This window comes from Rhinopithecus bieti, unplaced genomic scaffold, assembly GCF_001698545.2.
Source record: "Rhinopithecus bieti isolate Rb0 unplaced genomic scaffold, ASM169854v2 scaffold_17240, whole genome shotgun sequence".
NCBI classification, from domain to species: domain Eukaryota; kingdom Metazoa; phylum Chordata; class Mammalia; order Primates; family Cercopithecidae; genus Rhinopithecus; species Rhinopithecus bieti.
In genome coordinates this window covers 71,841-90,996 of record NW_016808704.1, presented here as the reverse complement: position 1 = coordinate 90,996, position 19,156 = coordinate 71,841, and the positions used below count along the sequence as shown (strand labels likewise).

At 36.5% G+C, this 19,156-nt stretch overlaps 1 protein-coding gene across 1 annotated transcript in view; it reads left to right on the top strand.

Moving 5' to 3' along the window:
- LOC108538775 (chromodomain-helicase-DNA-binding protein 9-like) overlaps positions 1-19,156 on the top strand; it is a 121,889-nt gene that overhangs the window by 61,806 nt on the left and 40,927 nt on the right. The window contains 5 exon segments of the mRNA XM_017887049.1: positions 1,836-2,010; positions 2,013-2,031; positions 2,472-2,671; positions 8,159-8,318; positions 8,742-8,831. Of these exon segments, the coding sequence (XP_017742538.1) occupies positions 1,836-2,010; positions 2,013-2,031; positions 2,472-2,671; positions 8,159-8,318; positions 8,742-8,831 (644 nt within the window).

The following is a 19,156-nucleotide window of genomic DNA, read 5'->3' as shown; positions in this document are numbered from 1 at the left end:
ATTAATATAAAACAATAGTTAAAAAAGTATGGTACTGGCAGAAAGATACAAAGCAAAGAATAAGATAACAACAGAAAAAGATCAAAGTATAAGTTTATGAAATATACAAATAGTGCTAAAGAAAGATGATTTAATAAGTGGTGTTTAGGATATTGTATTGGCATTTGGGAGAAGCGTTAATAATCCTATGCTCTGTACCAAGTAAACTCTAATTTGTGATAAAAGTTTTAAGTTTTTTTTTAATCAAAACATGAAAAATAGAAGTTAGATTTCTTTTCGCAAATATTTGGGTGGGAAAACATTCTAAATTCGAAATTACAAAGGAAGTGATTGGTATATGTATACAAGACAGAATTATGTAATGGAAAAATGAAAGTGCAGTCAGACTGGTGACACTATTTGTAGCAGACATGTATATGAAAGTTAATGTTTCTATTATATAAAAGCTAATGTAAGTTGATCAAAAATGTATCAAATCTCAAAAGATTTGGGGAAAAAGACATTTGAAAATTATGAAAAAAATACAATTAGTTGTTTTTTGTTTTTTTTAAGGAAACTGGAAAGGGAAGAAAGAGGAAAAGGGACAACTCTTTCTTATGGAAGAATGCCATTTAGTAAATGTAGAAGGAATGCAGGAAATGAAAAATCACAATGAATCAACTATAGTAATAATTGTAGCATATAAGATCCATCAGTGAATTCTAAAATTAGTGGGTAAAAGTTTGAGACCCAAGATATGTATGTGTCTTCAAAGTTTATCTTCCGAAATACTTATTAATTCCAAAAGGAAAACTAGTAACTTCACAGTGGAGAAACTTGGCAAAAGTTAACATCACCTATCATAGGACATCATATGCCCCCTTAAATATAATGTACTCCATACATATTATGGCATACCAGGACCTTTATGATCTGGTCCTTGCCTTCTCTCCTACCATTTTTCCTCTTGTGCTCTAGGACATAAGCATTTCCTGAACATCTGATGCCATTTCAGGTCCCTTGCTCTTTCCTCTGCTTGTAATGCTGTCTCTTCCCTGACTGCCTGGCAAACTACTCTTAATTCTTTAGTAAGTCTTTCTAGTATCACTACTTTGTGACATTTTCTGTGACTATGATACCTCTTTATCATAAAAAATTTCATCCCGAATAGCATTTATTTAGTGACACATTTGTCTGTGTAACTAAAACTTTGGATTCCTTATGAGTAGAAACTGTCTTACTCATCGTTATACCACAGCCCATAACATAGTGCCTAGCTTAGAGAAGTTTCTCAATAAAAATAAAAAGTATGTTAACTTAAATTGTTTTGAATGAATTAAACTGAATTGAACATACTGAGGGTGATGCAATTAACTGCCTTGTGTTTTGTGTATTATTATAAGTCTTTTGGAAAGCACTGTAAAATTTTCATAACCTTTGACCAGTATTTCCATTTCTGGATACTTCCCTTCTTTTGAATTTGTCTTTAGAATAAACTTTGGCATTATTTATTTTAAAATTAAGAACAATCTAAATTATGAATTAGGTAAAGAAAATTATAAGGCATAAATTCAGTTTAAAATATTTTATGATTACAATGCTGTTACATTAATATGCGAAATATCAAGTTCTTTTTATCCTATGACTATAATGTCATAAAATTTTACATGTGTGGTAGCAAGAATTCTAAAGGAATGTAAGAAATTCTAAGTTGACTGAATAGGTTGGTGAAATTGTTAGTAATTTCTTTTTGTCTGTGTTTCTGTAATTATTGTTTGTACAAGGTGAAAATGTAGAACACTGTTATAAGCAAAATCATAAAAATACCTTCAAGTAATAGCTGTTCTGTTTTACAGAACAGCTTGGTTATTGACACTCCAAGAATTAGGAAACAAACAAGACCTTTTAGTGCCACAAAAGATGAATTGGCTGAATTATCTGAAGCTGAAAGTGAAGGAGATGAAAAGCCCAAACTCCGGAGACCCTGTGACCGTTCCAATGGCTATGGGAGAACCGAATGCTTTAGAGTTGAGAAAACCTGCTAGTTTATGGGTAAAACATTGTTTTAATGCTTGCTCTAAGTAGTCTGGTATGTAATGTTACAGAAAATATATACTGGTTTTGAGTATATTTTTTATCTTCTTAGAATCATTAAAATTTACTTTTAAAGTACACTTTCTGTTTTTAACATATATGTAATAGCAGAATGATGAAATTATCCTTATTTAAATTGTCAAAGTATCACTAAAGTCAAACTTCTTGTTCTTAAATTTGCACATCCCGTAATACGAATTAGATGTTACCCATTATTGAATAAAATATACTAGAAATTACTGTACCATTCCTCTACATTCTTTGCATAGGTAGGGAAGACTTAATTAGCAAAAATGACAATTTTTTTTTTTTTTTAGTTTTCGTGTCTTTTATCTATGAGTTATATTTCTCTCTAGAACTTCACTCAATATCAATGTAACTATACCCTTTTTAACCAGGTGGGGCCGATGGAGAGAGATTCTATCTCATGGCCGTTTCAAAAGGCAGCTAAATGAACACGATGTAGAGATTATTTGCCGAGCCCTCTTAGCATATTGCCTTGTTCACTACCGAGGAGATGAGAAGATTAAGGGTTTCATATGGGATCTCATTACTCCAACTGAAGATGGACAGACACGAGAGCTACAGAATCATCTAGGTAAGAACATTGTTTCATTTGTTTTTAAAATTTATTTTTAGTTATATAAGTAATACTTAACATATTCTCCTATAAAGTATAGAAGCATTACAAATAATATTAAGGAACCTTAACCTTCACTCCCAATTCAAGTTCCAGCTTCAGAAAATGCCAATGTTATCAGTTTGGTGGATTTTACATTTTGTTATCAAATACGTATCTGTTTCGAATTGATGACCCAACTAAATGTCTTAGAGGTCTTTCCATCTATGCTCATATAGATCTATCTGATTTTTTAAGTTCTGCTTAGTATTCCGTAGTATGGATATTGCATAATTTATTTAATATCTCCTTTAATGATGGTTATTTAGGTAGTTTCAATTTTAGACAATTAAAAAGCAAGTTTCAGAGAAGATCCATGTACCCTCCTTCTTGTGCATGAAAATAAATCTTTCACTAAAGTAGATATCAAAAATGGAATGATTAAAGTATAGCTTATATACATCTTTATTACCTAAAATGTGGTCTCTGGGTCAACAGCATCAGCATCTTCTGGAAGCTTCTTAGAAATGCAGAATATTAGGCCTCAGATTTATTGAATAAGAATCTGCATTTTAACAAGATCCGTAGGAATTAGTGTACATATTAAAGTTTGAGAAACATTGATATGCATTTTAAATTTTCATAATTCTTTTAAATTTTTGTTTATTATTTGAGACAGGGTTTTGCTGTGTCCCCCAGGCTAGAGTGATGCAAACGTGGCTCAATGCAGCCTCGACCTTCTGGGCTCAAGCCATCCTTCTGCCTCAACCTCTTGAGTAGCTGGGACCACAGGCATGTAGCACCACACCTGGCTTTTAAAAAATTTTTTATATTGTAGAGTCAGGTACTGGTATATATTCTGGTATATATATATTCAAGACCTGGTATATATATTCAAGACCAGGCTGGTCTTGAACTCCTGGGCTCAAGTAATCCTTCCGCCTCAGCCACCCGAAGTGCTGGGATCATAGACGTGAGCCACCATGCCTGGCCTAAATTTCCATTATACTTTAATTTGCTGTCCAAAATGGTTATGCCAATTTACAGTCCTATCAGAGGTATATGCTAGTACTTTTTTCTCCTCAGCCTTGCTAACAGAACATTCTTTTTTGCATAAAATAATTATTTTACAGCAGAAATTTTTCAGTAAAAAATAAAAAGAATTACTATACCCTTAAATTTGTTACAGTGTTATTCTCTTTAATCAAAAAATATCTATTGAATGCCTGGTGTGTGTCTTGTGCAAGGTGTTGAAAAGATAAGAAGAAACAAGATAGACAGGATCCCTGAGCTCATGAACCTTACCTTCTAACCAGGTAGACATAGTAAGAATGTACATTAGTTACAGATTGTGGTAATTACTGTGAAGTAAATAAACTATTGAGATGGAAAACAACAGAAAGCACCCATTTTAGATAGGGTGGTCAGGGTAGGCCTATTTTAATAGGAGACGATGAATGTAATTAATGTGAAGACCTAAGGTAGATGGAAGAATCACACAAATGTAATTTCATTCTTTCTTGAAACTCCAGTAGAAAAAAGTAAGGCACTAAGCTTAGTAAATTCTACAGAACAAAAGACTTGGATTCCTCAATAAATAAATTATCGGATTAGGAATGAATAGAGAGGTATCTACCCCAGTGATTCTCAGCCAAAGATGATTTTCTGCCCCAATCCCACCCCTACCACAGGCTGTCACAACCTTGAGCGTGTTATTGGCATCTAGTGGATAGAGGCCTGGAGTTCACAGATAGCACCCCGCCCCCCCCACAATGAAGAACTATCCTGCTCAAAATATTGTAGTGCCAAGAATGAAACCCTGCTATAACCTAAAAGAGATTGAAAAGTTATCAACCAGTTTCAGTGTGGGGTCTGGGGACTTTATTTTTATTTTTATGTTTTGGGACAGGGTCTCCTTCTGTGGCCCAAGCTGGAGTGTTGTGGCATGAACGCGGCTCACTGCAGCCTCAACTTCCTGGGCTCAAGCAATCCTCCTCCCCTGTAGCTGGGAGTACAGGCGTGTACCATCACACCTGGCTAATTTTTTTTTTTTTTGTAAGAGATGGAGTCTCACTTTGTTGCCCAAGCGTGTCTCAAATTCCTGGGCTCAAGTGATCTTCCTGCCTCAGCATCCTAAAGTGCTGTGGAGGTTTTATTTAGATCCTGATTGAAACAACCCAGAGTAAATGTTTTATTATCTTTATTAACTAATTAGACTTTAGAATACCGAATATTAAGAAGCTATTATTGCATTCCTTAGGGCTGATAATAGTATTGTATTATTTTAATGGAGGCTTTATCACTAAACAGATACCTCTGTTAAATTTAGATATCACTAAATATCTTTTAGATATTGCTAAAAGATACCTTTGATATTTATGAATGAATTGATTGATTTCTTACATTTACTTCAAAATAATATGAAAGATTGGGGGTGAACAGAATTGGCCATAAGTTGATAATTATTGAAGGTGGATAATGGGACTGTTGTATATACTTGTATTCTATAATTTTAAAATAAGCATAAACTCTCAAAAATGGATAGAGAATGGGAGAGTAAACAGCAACAAGATTTTGGAAGCTGGAGGCAAATATATTAGTGGTAACTGATTTAACCAACCTGAGAGAGCTGAATCTTGGGTCAGCAGTGGGAAAGGCAAACTGCTTTGCTTTACAGATTTCCCAGATGTCTTAGGAATTTGTGACATCAGGAACCTCCGGAAGTGGATGTGAAAGGATAGAGGCTTTCATTCAAAGCAATTTTAAAAGGGCCCTAAATACCCTCTTCAGTTCCATGTAGCCAGGACGAAAATGGACTCAAAATTTTTTTTCTGGAAAGAGTAAAATAGAAGTCTGGGTTGCACTGGTAGTTGAGTTGTGGAGCTGCTAAATAGGGATTAAATAACTGTGTGCATACTGGTTTTGATTCATTGCTCGAGAAATAAAACTAAAAGGCTTGCCCCAAACCTAAAGATAATGACAGGAAAAAAAAAACACACACACACACAGCCAGTTACCCTTCAGTGAGCCCACAGTCGCTATGCTCCATCCCTTCAGTCTCCCTATCACCTTTTTTATTTGTCACACTTAAATAAGAGCAAACACAGCCAAGGATTATCAGGCATCTCAGGAAAGTCTCCAACATGAAAGAGAGAGCCAAAAAACCATTGGCTGGGCACGGTGGCTCACCCCTGTAATCCCAGCACTTTGGGAGGCTGAGGTGGCCAGATCACTTGAAGTCAAGAGTTCAAGACCAGCCTGGCTAAAATGGTGAAACCCCGTCTCTACTAAAAATACAAAAAGTAGCCAGCCATGGTGACACATGCCTGTAATCCCAGCTACTTGGGATGCTGAGGTGTGAGAATCGCTTGAACTCAGGAGGCAGAGCTTGCAGTGAACCGAGATCATGCTACTGCACTCCAGCCTGGGTGACAGAGCGAGACTCTGTCTCAAAAAAAAAAAAAGAAAAAGAAAAAAAAAAAACATTAAAATGAACTTTAAGGAAACAAGGATCGCAAAAAGGAGGACACCTTTTCTTTAACTATCATTAATATCTTCAAAGATACTTCAAATATACCATGACTTCGAAAGAATAAGGTGCTGTAAAAACAGTGAAAGCAGAAGCCTATAAATTGTAACAACATATAATGAAATGAAAAAGTAAAAAGAAGATTGAATGATGAATCTGGGAAAATGTTGTTAGGAAGAAAATTGGAAATACAGAATATCTACAGATTTCATTAGGAAAATTCAAGCATGTGTATTTTTAAGTATGTACTGTTTTCAAACCAACAAGGGAAGAGAAGATTGGAATACAGAACTATTTATCATTCCAGCAAAACACAGAAAGAAGGAAAGTATGATAAACTATAAAATTGTAAAAATAAATATATAAACATATGTATGCAGCCTATGTATATTTTCACCTGTTAAAAGAGGAAAATTGTTAGATGGGGGGAAATAAACATTTTTGTACTTTAAAGAGATATTATTAAACACCAAACAAGCTTAAAAGTTTATTTAGTAAAAACTATGCCATGCAAATACTAAACCGTACAAAATGTTGTAGTACCATTAACATAGAACAAAGTGAATTTAAGATGGAAGGTATCAGTTGGAATTAAAAAAAAAGGGACACTACCTAATAATCAAAAAGAATCCATAGAAGAAACTATAACGAGTATGAACTTATATACATCTAAAATAGTCTCAAAAGGTAAAGGCAAAAAAAAAAAAACCTCTGCCAAAATTATAAGGAAAAGTGGACAAATCCATATAGTGCTTCTATGTACCATTGTAGTAGAGTACCCACCTGGTATAAAATGGCAAGGAAAAGGTAAATGAGATACAAGAATTGCAGGAGGAGTCAAAACTGCATTATTAATAATTGTGAAAAATTACAAACAAAACAGCTCAATATGGAAGATTAATAAATATGAGGTGGTATAGTTATGTAATAAATTATTATACAGAAACAAAAATAGATGAATTAGAGCCTTATGAGTCAACCAGGATATAGCTTTTAAAAGTTCAGAGTAATAAATAAGGTATGCAGGCTTATATTTATAATATTATATCTGAAAACTTAAATACTAAATACTTATCCAAGATAGGTAGTAATACTATAAACATGCATGGAATGGAAAAACAAATTCAGTGTAGTGGTAATCTCTGGGAAGGAATGAGTGAATTTGATAGGAGAGGACTACATAGGGACTTCAAGTATGTATTACTTCCTTTAATAAAAAACTAAGTGTCTGTGACCAGCCTGGCCAACATGAAAGTTAGCCAGGCGTGGTGCCGCATGCCTGTAATCCCAGCTACTCGGGAGGCTGAGGCAGGAGAATCACTTGAACCCAGGAGGCAGAGGTTGCAGTGAGCCAAGATCACACAGCTACACTCCAGCCCGAGCAACAGAGACTCTGTCTCAAAAAATTAAATAAGTAAATAAACTCAGTAAACATGGAATATGTGAACATGAAGAGAGTGGCAGTACTTTTTTGTAGTTTTTAAATATTTCACAACAAATAACTCAAAGAACCAAAATGAGTTTAGCTGTCTTGAACAGGATGGCTAACCTAATCTATCTAAATCATTTTTGAAAAGCAAGAGTGGAGGGCAAAACATATCTTTTAGTATCTAGGAAAGCAAAAGTAAAGCAGAGGGCATAGGCTTGATCTTTTGGGTTTTACATTTGTAAAAAAAAAAATCTGTTTTGGAACAAAAAGGAAATCAGAATAATTAATATGAGACGTAGAATTGTTAGTTACTTGGGGAAATATGTTTTCATATGTATAAAACCATCATCTTGATTTGTGATTGGGTCAGTATTGTTACTAGTATTTTAAAGTTCTCTGAAAAGACCTCAGAAAGTCTCCAGAAATTTCTTGCATTGAAACAATCTTTCAAATTGCAAATTTTTATAGAAATTATTCCTAATTTTACATGTCCTTCTTATTTTAACAGGCCTATCAGCTCCTGTACCCAGGGGTCGAAAAGGGAAGAAAGTAAAAACTCAAACAAGCTCATTTGATATACAAAAAGCAGAATGGCTTCGAAAATATAATCCCGAGCAGCTGCTTCAAGATGAAGGCTACAAAAAACACATAAAACACCACTGTAATAAGTAGGTAGTAGGGTATTTTAAACACAACTCTTTAAATGTTTACTGTTCTGAATTTATTAAGCATGCTGATTTTGAGTACAGCGACATCATGGTCTAGGGCCAATCTTAATCTTAATTTTACAAGGTATCCTTCAAACAAATCATGATACCTCTTGTGTCATTGTTCTCACCAACAGATAAATAAAACTGGCCTCCAAATGAGCTCATTATATCTTACTTGGATATGAAATAATGATGATTATGAAGATTTTGGAGAAGTTCTTTATATATATGGTAGTAATAAGATTCATTTAATCAGAAGTAATTATTATTTCATTATTTTAAAATCTGTACACAAATTCCTTCCTAATTTTAACCCCATGGCCAAATATTTTAAACGATTAATATCTTTATGCCTTTTGATTCATTTTCCCTTGTTTTTAGGGTTTTGCTTCGTGTGAGAATGCTGTATTATCTAAAGCAAGAAGTTATTGGAAGTGAGTGTCAGAAAGTATTTGATGGAGTTGATGCAAGGTAAGTTAAACAATTTTTATTATTTTTGTTTGCTTGTTGTCTTGCCCAGGCAGCTTCAAGCTCCTGGGTTCAAGCGATCCTCCTGCCTCAGCCTCCTGAGTAGCTGGCACTATAGGCACACCACCACACCTTGCTTAAATGATATATTTCTTTTATTTATTCATGTTTTTTGAGACAGAGTTTCACTCTTGTTGCCCAGGCTGGAGTACATTGGCATAATCTCAGCTCACTGCAACCTCCGCCTCCTGGGTTTAAGCAATTCTCCTGCCTCAACCACCTGAGTAGCTGGGATTACAGGCATGTTTCACCACGCCCGGCTAATTTTTTGTATTTTTAGTAGAGGTGGGGTTTCACCATCTTGGCCAGGCTGGTTTCGAACTCCTGACCTCAGGTGATCCACCCGCCTTGGCCCCACAAAGTGCTGGGATTACAGGCGTGAGCCACCATGCCCAGCCTATTTTTATTTTTCAATAACATGATGAGGCAAAAATTATATGACCAGAATATTGGTTATTGGGCGGGTCCTTAGTCTGTGAAGTTTATAAGGTGGAAAATCCATGAAACAGGGAATTAACCCTTGCCAATTTGTTACCTTTCTTTTATTGCTCTCATCTTGGCCGTCACTAGAAGTCACAACGTTACAATAGTAGTAGTAATATTAAGAATGCTATCTAACCTAGATGCCATTAAAGCAGACACGGATTTTTTATTTGTTTGTTTGTTCATTTATTAATTTTGAGTCAGAGTCTCACTCTGTCACTCAGTCTGGAGTGCAGTGGCATGATACGGACTCACTGCAACCTCCACCTCCCAGGTGTAAGCGATTCTTGTGCCTCAGCCCCCTGAGTAGCTGGGATTACAGGTGCCATCACACCTAGCTAATTTTTGTATTTTTAGTAGAGACGAGGTTTCACCATGTTGGCTAAGCTGGTCTCGAACTCCTAACCTCAGGTGATCCACCTGCCTCAGCCTCCCAAAGTGCTGGGATTACAGTTGTGAGCACCACACCCAGCCCCAGACACAGACACTGATTTAATTCATTGATTCCATTCATTCATTCCAACAGAAGTACTTTTTGAGTACTCACTAAGCACCGGGCACTGTGAAGCACTAGGAATAGAAAGACAAAACACAGTCTTGATCCCTAAGGAGTTTATGGTGTCAGTGAGGAGGAAATAGATAAAACTATACTGCAAGGTAATAAATGCTTTTGTGTATGTATAGAATACCAGGGAGGTGCTACTAGAATTCTATTTCTAGTTTCGTCTTACCTCTTAATACTACAAGTAACCTTTCCCAATTTTCTTCTCCATTCTCTGTAAGCATCTGATTTATATAGCTCACTCTGCATAAACCTATTACTCAACCCCCCATTCTCAGCAAATGATATTCCCCCAGCTTTGTAGAGAAATGTAAGCAAGCCATAAAGCAGAAATTCCCTCAGCTTCCTGCCACCAAATCTAAAATTTAATTTTTCTGTACTCAGTCTTCTTCCCTCTTATTACAATTAAAGAAGTTTTATGGATGACTGACTTCTATATCCAACTATGATCCATTCAACACCCTGGTTTCTCATTTCCTTGACCTTTATCTACAGTTACCTCTTGTTCTCCCCACTACAGCTGCATAGTCACCTGGTCATTCACTTGATCTTGCTATCACCAGTAACAGCACTTATTTAATCAGAATTTTGACAGTGACATCCTTCTTTCTAACTCACTTAACTTGGGTACTTCTCATTATAATTCTCTATTCTCATCAGGATGTCCCCACATCTTACCACTTACTCACTAGCCATCACCACTTTCATGCCCCTCCTTTCCTCATTATTCAACATAAATTCTATAGTCTAGCACTCTACTTGCTAACTAAAATCCTTATCTATCTCCTTTCACCTGCCTTTCCTTCTGTTCTAGATATCTGTTACAACCTCACCTCAGGTTAATCCCAGCTAGCCATTTACTTCTTGCCTGCACCTAAGTAGCTGAACATTTGTGGAGAAAATCAAGCAAGTCATGCTGAATGACTTCAAATTTGTGAGCGTAGATCCCATTTTAAAAGAGATTAAACATCTACTGTTTAAATGTTGTGGCTAGTCAATTCATATTCCTACTCTTTAAGAGAACCATTTTGTACCTCTCTTCTCAAACCATCTTTCCACGCTGCAGCTGCCACCTTCCAATAATGACCTTGCTACATATTTCATGGAAAAAAGTAGACACAATCAGATGAGAGCTACCTTCAGTTTTACTTGCATATATGTCCACCTATTCCTTCAAGATACAGTAGAAATGTCCCTTCTCCTAAGGCAAACCTTGTGCAGCATGGAACTCGTTTCTCTTAACTTTGGAGGACTTTACTCTTACCTTTCTGGGACTTTACCTTTCTTTCTTGGATCTTTTTTTCTCTCTCTTTACTACATCATTCTTTTGGCATACATGTATGCCTTAATATCAGTCACTTAAAGAAAGGAGAAAAACCTCTCTCAATATATGTTCTCAGACTCCATTTCCCTAATCCTCTTCACAACAAACTCCTTTAAAAAGTTGCCTGTATTTATTAGCAAGATTAACCAAGAAAAGAAGAGAGAAAATCCAAATCAGCTCAATTAGAAACGAAACAGGAGATATTACAACTGACACCATGGAAATACAAAAGATCATTCAAGGCTACTACGAATACCTTTATGTACGTAAACTAGAAAACCTAAAGGAGATGGATGAATTTCTGGAAAGATACAACCATCCTAGCTTAAATCAGGAAGAGTTAGATACCCTAAACAAAGAACAAGCAGCGAGATTGAAACGGTAATAAAAAAAATTACCAACAACAAAAAAAAGCCCACGACCAGATGGATTAACAGCTGAATTCTACCAGACATTCAAAGAAGAATTGGTACCAATCCTTTGACACTCTTCCACAAGACAGAGAATCCTCCCTATATCATATTATGAAGCCAGTATCACCCTGATACCAAAAGCAGGAAAGGATACAACCAAAAAAGAAAACTATAGACCAGTATCCTTGATGAACATAGACGCAAAAATCCTTAACAGAATACTAGCTAACTGAATCCAGCAACATATCAAAAAAAGGTAATCCACCATGATCAAGTGGGTTACATACCACAGATGGTTTAACATATGCAAGTCAATAAATGTGATAAACCACATAAGCAGAATTAAAAACAAAAATCACATGATCGTTTCAGTAAACACAAAGCATTTGACAAAATCCAGCATCCTTTTATAATTAAAACTCTCAGCAAAATCAGCATACAAGAGACATACCTGAATGTAATAAAAGCAATCTATAACAAACATACAGCCAACAATAATACTGGATTGGAGAAAAGTTGAAAATATTCCCTCTGAGAACTGAAACTAGAAAAGGATGCCCACTCTCACCACTTCTGATCAACATAGTACTGGAAGTCCTTGCCAGAACAATCAGACAAGAGAAAGAAAGGGCATTCAAATTGGTAAAGAGCACGTCAAACTGTTGCTGTTTGCTGATGATATGATTGTATACCTAGAAAACCCTAAAGACTCCTCCAAAAAGCTCCTAGAACTGATAAAAGAATTCAGCAAAGTTTCAGGATACAAAATTAATGTACATAAATCAGTAGCTCTCCTGTACACCAGTAGCGACCAAGCAGAGAATTGAATCAAGAACTCAACTCCTTTTACAATAGCCGGAAAAAAAAAAAAAAAGAAGAAGAAAAAAAGGTACTTAGGAATATACCTAACCAAGGACGTGAAAGCTCTCTACACGGAAAATTACAAAACACTCCTGAAAGAAATCATAGATGACACAAATAAATGGAAACACATCCAATGCTTATGGGTAGGTGGAATCAATATTATGAAAATGGCCATACTGCCAAAAGCAATCTACAAATTCAGTGCAATTCCTATCAAAATACCACCATCATTCTTCACAGAACTAGAAAAAAACAGTCATAAAATTCATGTGAAACGAAGAAAGAGCCTGCATAGACAAAGCAAGACTAAGCCAAAGAACAAATCAGGAGGTATCACATTACTGATTTCAAGCTATACTATCAGGCCGTAGTCGTCAAAACAGCATGGTACTGGTATAAAAATAGGCAACACAGACCAATGGAACAGAATAGAGAACCAAGATAAAAAGCCAAACACTTGACAGCCAACTGATCTTCAACAAAGCAAACAAAAACATGAAGTGGAGAAAGGACACCCTATTCAACAAATGGTGCTGGGATAATTAGCAAGCCACATGTAGGAGAATGAAACTGGATCCTCTTCTCTCAGCTTATACAAAAATCAACTCATGGACTTAAATCCAAGACCTGAAACTATAAAAATTCTAGAAGATAACATTGGAAAAACCCTTCTAGACATTGGCTTAGGCAAGGATATAATGACTAAGGACCCAAAAGCAATTGCAGTAAAAACAAAGATAAATAGCTGGGACTCAATTAAACTAAGGAGCTTTTGCATGGCAAAAGGAACAGTCAGCAGAGTAAACAGACAACCCACAGAGTGGGAGAAAATCTTCACAATCTATATATCTGAAAAAGGACTAATTATCCTGAATCTACACAACAAATTCAAATTAGAAAAAAAAATTTCCATCGAAAAGTGGGCTAAGGACATGAATAGACAATTCTCGAAAGAACATATACAAATGGTCAGCAAACATAGGAAAAAATGCTCAATATCACTAATGATCAGGGAAATGCAAATCAAAACCACAATGCGATACTGCCTTACTCCTGCAAGAATGGTCATAATTAAAAAAATCAACAGATAATAGATGTTGGTATGGATGTAATGAACAAAACACTTCTACACTTCTGGTGGGAATATAAGCTAGTACAACCACCATAGAAAACGGCGTGGAGATTCCTTAAAGAAATAAAAGTGTAACTACCATTTGATCCAGCAATCCCACTACTGGTTATTTACCCAGAGGAAAAGAAGTCATTGTATTAAAAACATACTTGCTCACACATGTTTATAGCAGCACAATTTGCAGTTGCAAAAAAATGTGGAACCAACCCAATTGCCCATCAATCAACGAATGGATAAAGACACTGATATATATACATATGATGGAATATATACATATATATATATATATATGATGGAATACTACATAGAAAGGAATGGATTAACAGCATTTGCAGCAACCTGGATGGGATTGGAGACTATTATTCTCCAATATGGAATGGAAAAACCAAACATCATATGTTCTCATAAGTGGGAGCTAAGCTATGAGGATGCAAAGACATAAGAAATACAGTGCACTTTGGGGTCACAGGGGGAAAGGGTGGGAAGGGGGTGAGGGATAAAAGACTACAAATTGGGTGCAGTGTATACTGCTCGGGAGATGGGTGCACCAAAATCTCACGAATCACCACTCAAGAACTTACTCGTGTAACCAGATACCACCTGTTCTACAAAACCCTATGGAAATACAGAATTTTTTTAAAAAAAGAAATTCGTCTAAGGTTACCCAGATAAAAATGGCAGAGCAAAGATTCAGACAACAAAAAAGGTTGCCTATATTTACTATCTCTACTTCTTTATCTTGCATTTTCTCTTTAACCTATTCCAATGGATCTTTCTTCTTCACTGTCTCACTAAAGTGGTTCTTAACACAGCCCCTAATGACCTACAGTGTGATCAACTCTCTAAATTTACTCTCCGTCCTCCGTAAGATGCTGTCTTCTGTGGGCATTTGTGTTAACTATACCCATCTGGTTGTCCTTTTTCTCACTACTCTTTCCTTTTCATTCCCTCTTGCTAGCTCTTATTTCTCTAATAGATCTCTAAATACTGGATTAACCAAGAGCTCTGTCCTCAGCTCTCTTACCTTTTTCCTTAGGTGAACTCATGCAGCTTCATCATACCCAATATGATCTATAAACAGGTAAATCTGAAATTTACATATTTCTCCTAGACCTCTTTCTTGAGTTTTAAGCCATTAGTCAACTGCCTCCCAACATTTCCACTTAAATAACTAATTAACATCTTACTTTCCCTGGCTTTTCCAAATCTCCTGTCTTCAGTCCTTTCTCTTTTCCTTCCCATGTACAAGTCTTCTCCATCCTGATAAATGTACAACCCATTGCTCTGTTGTTATTCTTGATTCCTCTCTTCCCTGTTAGCTTGACAAAATACATGCCAAATCTTAGTACCTTTCACTATCTCCTCCGCCAAATCCCTAGTCCAAGCCACCATGATCTCACAGACTTTTGCAGTGGCCTCGTAAAACTGGTCTGTTTGCCTCCACTTTTGCCTCTCTAGGCCTGTCTTTCACACAGCAGCCAGAGTGGTATTTCTAAAGCAAAAATCAGGTCTTGGCACTCCTTAACACCCTCCAGATGTTTCTAATTTCTCTTAGAGTAAAATTCAAATTCCATATGACCTACAAGTGCTTCCATAACTCTGTACCACTTTCTTCACTGTGTCCCTCACCGACCATGCTCCAGCCACAGTGGTGGTTGTGTTTTGCCAATCTGTCAAGCTCATTCTATGCTGTTCTTCCTGGTCCAAATATTCTTTCCCCAGGTCTTCCACAGAACCGCCCCTTCAAATTACTCGGATCTCAACTCAAGTATTCCCTTCTCAGATAGACCTTCCCTGCCAACCTCAGCTTAAGTAGCCCACCAGTCATTCACTACTATTTAACCTTCTTTTATTTCATTTATAATGCCTACTACTACTTAAAAATTACGTTAGTTTATTTGTATGTCTTATTTTATTACAATTTAAGCTGATTACAATTTAAGCTGCTTAAAGGTAAGTATGGAATCTGGGACGTCGTAAACACTCAGTAAATATTTGTCAACTAATTGGCTGCTTTCCCTTAGCCTGACTGGATCTGATCCACTTGTAACTTTCCCAGGGACTGCTCTCTGTGGATTGTACCTTCTTTTTCCTCTTTCATTAGTTTCCCCCCTTTTCCTTCTCATTTGGATTTTAACATGTTTATATCTCCCTCACCTTAACTTACACATACACATGCGTGTGCACACAACACTTAATGCTTTTGGACCCAAAATATCTTCAAACTACCATATTATTACTCTCTTGATTTGACCGCCAAACTTACTTTAGGGGGTTCACAGTGACCAGTCCTGTAATCCCAACATTTAAAAAGGCCATGGCAAGTGGATCATTTGAGCCTGGGAGTTTGAGATGAGCCTCGGCAACATGACGAAACCCTGTTTCTACAAAAAGTAGAAAAATTGACTGGTTGTGGTGGTGTATGCCTGTAGTCCCAGCTACTCTGGAGGCAGAGGTGGAAGGATCACATAAGCCTAGAGCGGTCAAGGCTGCGAAGGCTGCAGTGAGCTGTGATTGCACCACTGCACACCAGCCTGGGTGACAGAATGAGACACTGTCTCCAAAAAAAAAAAAAAAAGAAAGAAAAGAAAGAAGCATCGGTGTTCGTTGTCTTCTTTTTCTTCCCTCCCATTCACTGTGCAGTCTACCACAATGCAGCTTCTACCTCTTCACTTCAGATGTTCACTGATATTCTTGCTGCCAAATTTAATGGATATACCATAGTGCTTACCTTACTTTACCTTTGTTGACCACTTCCTTCTTTTTAAAATGCTTCCATGGTACCATTCTCCTGTGGTTTTTCTTTTTACCTTTCTGCTTGCTGCTTTTCAGGCTTGTTTTCTGTCTCTTAGAGTTCGAGGAATCTTCACATAGGCCTTCTCTTCTTGTCACTTACTCTTCTTGGGTGTTCTCATCTTTGTGGCTTCAATTTTTGTTTCTGTGCTTATGTCTTTCAAATCCCTGTCCGTAGCCCATGTCTCTCTTCTGAACTTTAGATCCATATTTCTCCAATGTGCCATGATTAATTACTCTTCTCTCCAGGTCTTTGCATTCTTGTTATAACATTCTTTCTTCCTTTTTTCCATTCTCTCCCTCCTTCTGCTCAGCCGACATTGAGTCAGCCTTTCATGACCTCTTAGATCTGAGTTAGGCACATAACCAGAGTACCCTGCCACAGCATTCATCACACAATATTGCATGTCCCTCTTTACAAGGGCTTGTGCATGACTATCTTTACTATTGCCATTATTGGCATGTAGTGAATGCTGTTTAAATATATTTTGAGTGAATGATCTACCCTGGGGAAGTTAAAGGAGACTTTATGCAAGAGATGACACAAGTTAGTCTTTAAAAACAGAAATCAACAACACCTAATGTGCATGCAGCACTTAAATTTGAACCATGAGTTTTTTTTGTTGTTGTTGTTGTTGTTGTTTTTTTCTTTTGTTGTTTTGTTTTTTTTTTTTTTGGAGACAGAGTCTCGCTCTGTCACCCAGGCTGGAGTGCAGTGGCCGGATCTCAGCTCACTGCAAGCTCCGCCTCCCGGGTTCAGGCCATTCTCCTGGCTCAGCCTCCCGAGTAGCTGGGACTACAGGCGCCTGCCACCTCGCCCGGCTAGTTTTTTGTATTTTTTAGTAGAGACGGGGTTTCACCGTGTTAGTCAGGATGGTCTCGATCTCCTGACCTTGTGATCCGCCTGTCTCGGCCTCCCAAAGTGCTGGGATTACAGGCTTGAGCCACCGTGCGCCGGCCCTGAAACCATGAGTTTCATATACTGATGCCTTCTCCTCTTTACAATCAGAAAACCTTCCACCGTCAGATGTTAATCAAAATTTGCGCTTTAGAGCTGCCACCTGCATGCGCTTGGCAAAGAGAGCTATCACTGACCACTTGTTTCTCCTCTGCCGGATTCCGTTTCAGTGTTCTTTCCTCTTTCCTTCATATTTCAGGGGCTATATGCTTTGGTTAATCACTACCTTAATATCATTCAAAAATAAATATCTCTTTTAACCGTATTCTCATTTTCTTTAACTTTTCCATATCACAAGAAAACATTCTTTTTCTCTATTTTTCTAAAACTATAGTCAAGTGTGACCCTTTGCTTTTTAAAGCCAAATTAGATGAATAATAAGGTGTCATTCGGTGCTGACAAATTCCTTTAAGGACTATAGAAAGACTCTTTATCCACTTCCTTACTATTTCTTGAGTTAAAAATTCTAGTAAACACATTTGTGAAAATAAGTAAATTTGTTTCCTTTTTTTTATTATAAAATTTATAAGTATTTCCTTTTCACTGCTAGTGTCTTCTATCTCACCTATATTTTGATTACACATTGGGTTCTTGTCCTAGGAACATGTTGATCATTTGTTCGTTTATTTTATATAAAATTTGAGTTTCCAAAGACAGCCAACTTAAAATCTAACTTTTCCCACAGAACTTAATTGTCAATAGGAAATTCCCCATTTCTATAGGTCTTTGTTAAGACAGATGAAATTCTACTTTGTATAATTTATATTGTTTTATATCTCTGGTTATTTGAAAATTGGTAATTTATGAATACCAAATAGAGAAATTCTCGACTATTCAACTTTTTGTAGTAATTTATCCTGTTCAATCTCTATCCATTGTCAAATACAAGCAAGTGTGTGTGTGTGTCTGTGTGTATATATACATATATTTGTGTATGTTTATATACAAATATATATTTGTGTGTATATAAATTGATACTTGTTAATCATTGTCAGACATTAACTGTATTCTGTGCTAAAGAAGACAATGACTTGAATCACTGTGGTAAAGAAGTGAACATTTCAGTCCTTCTATAGATGACATGTTTTTAGACATGTTATATATATAACTTGCTGAAGCTTTCTGGGAAAATAATAATTTCAAGTGATGAGCGAAGAATAAGAAAATTATATTTGCAAAATTGCCAGTTCTGTGGTTGTTACTCATAAAAACAACCAGTCTACCAAATCAAATCATTATGGGTTTATTATTTTACTTTTTAATAGTCTATTGTGATTTTATGGCATTGTATTATTTATTTACAACATCAAAACAGCATTTGAGTGTTTCTTGTTTTTTTGAGACAGCGTCTCACTCCCATGGCCCAGGCTGGAGTGCAGCAACATGATCTTGGTTTGCTGTAACCCCAACTTCCCAGGCTCCGGAGATTTTCCCATCTCAGCCTCCCAAGTAGCTGGGACTACAGGTGTGCGCCACCATGCCCAGCTAATTTTTTGTATTTTTAGTGGAGATGGGGTTTTGCCACATTGCCCAGGCTGGTCTTGAACTCCTGGGCTCAAGTGATCTACCCGCCTCTGCCTCCTAAAGTGTTGGGATTACAGACATGAGCCACTGTGCTTGGCCTACACTTGAGTGTTTCAATCAAATTATGAATCAAAAATTTGCTATTACAGGGCATTTTCAGCGTGGTTTTCTTAGCAATAGTGGTCTAGAGGAGACATTACTTGTTCTGCAGCCTA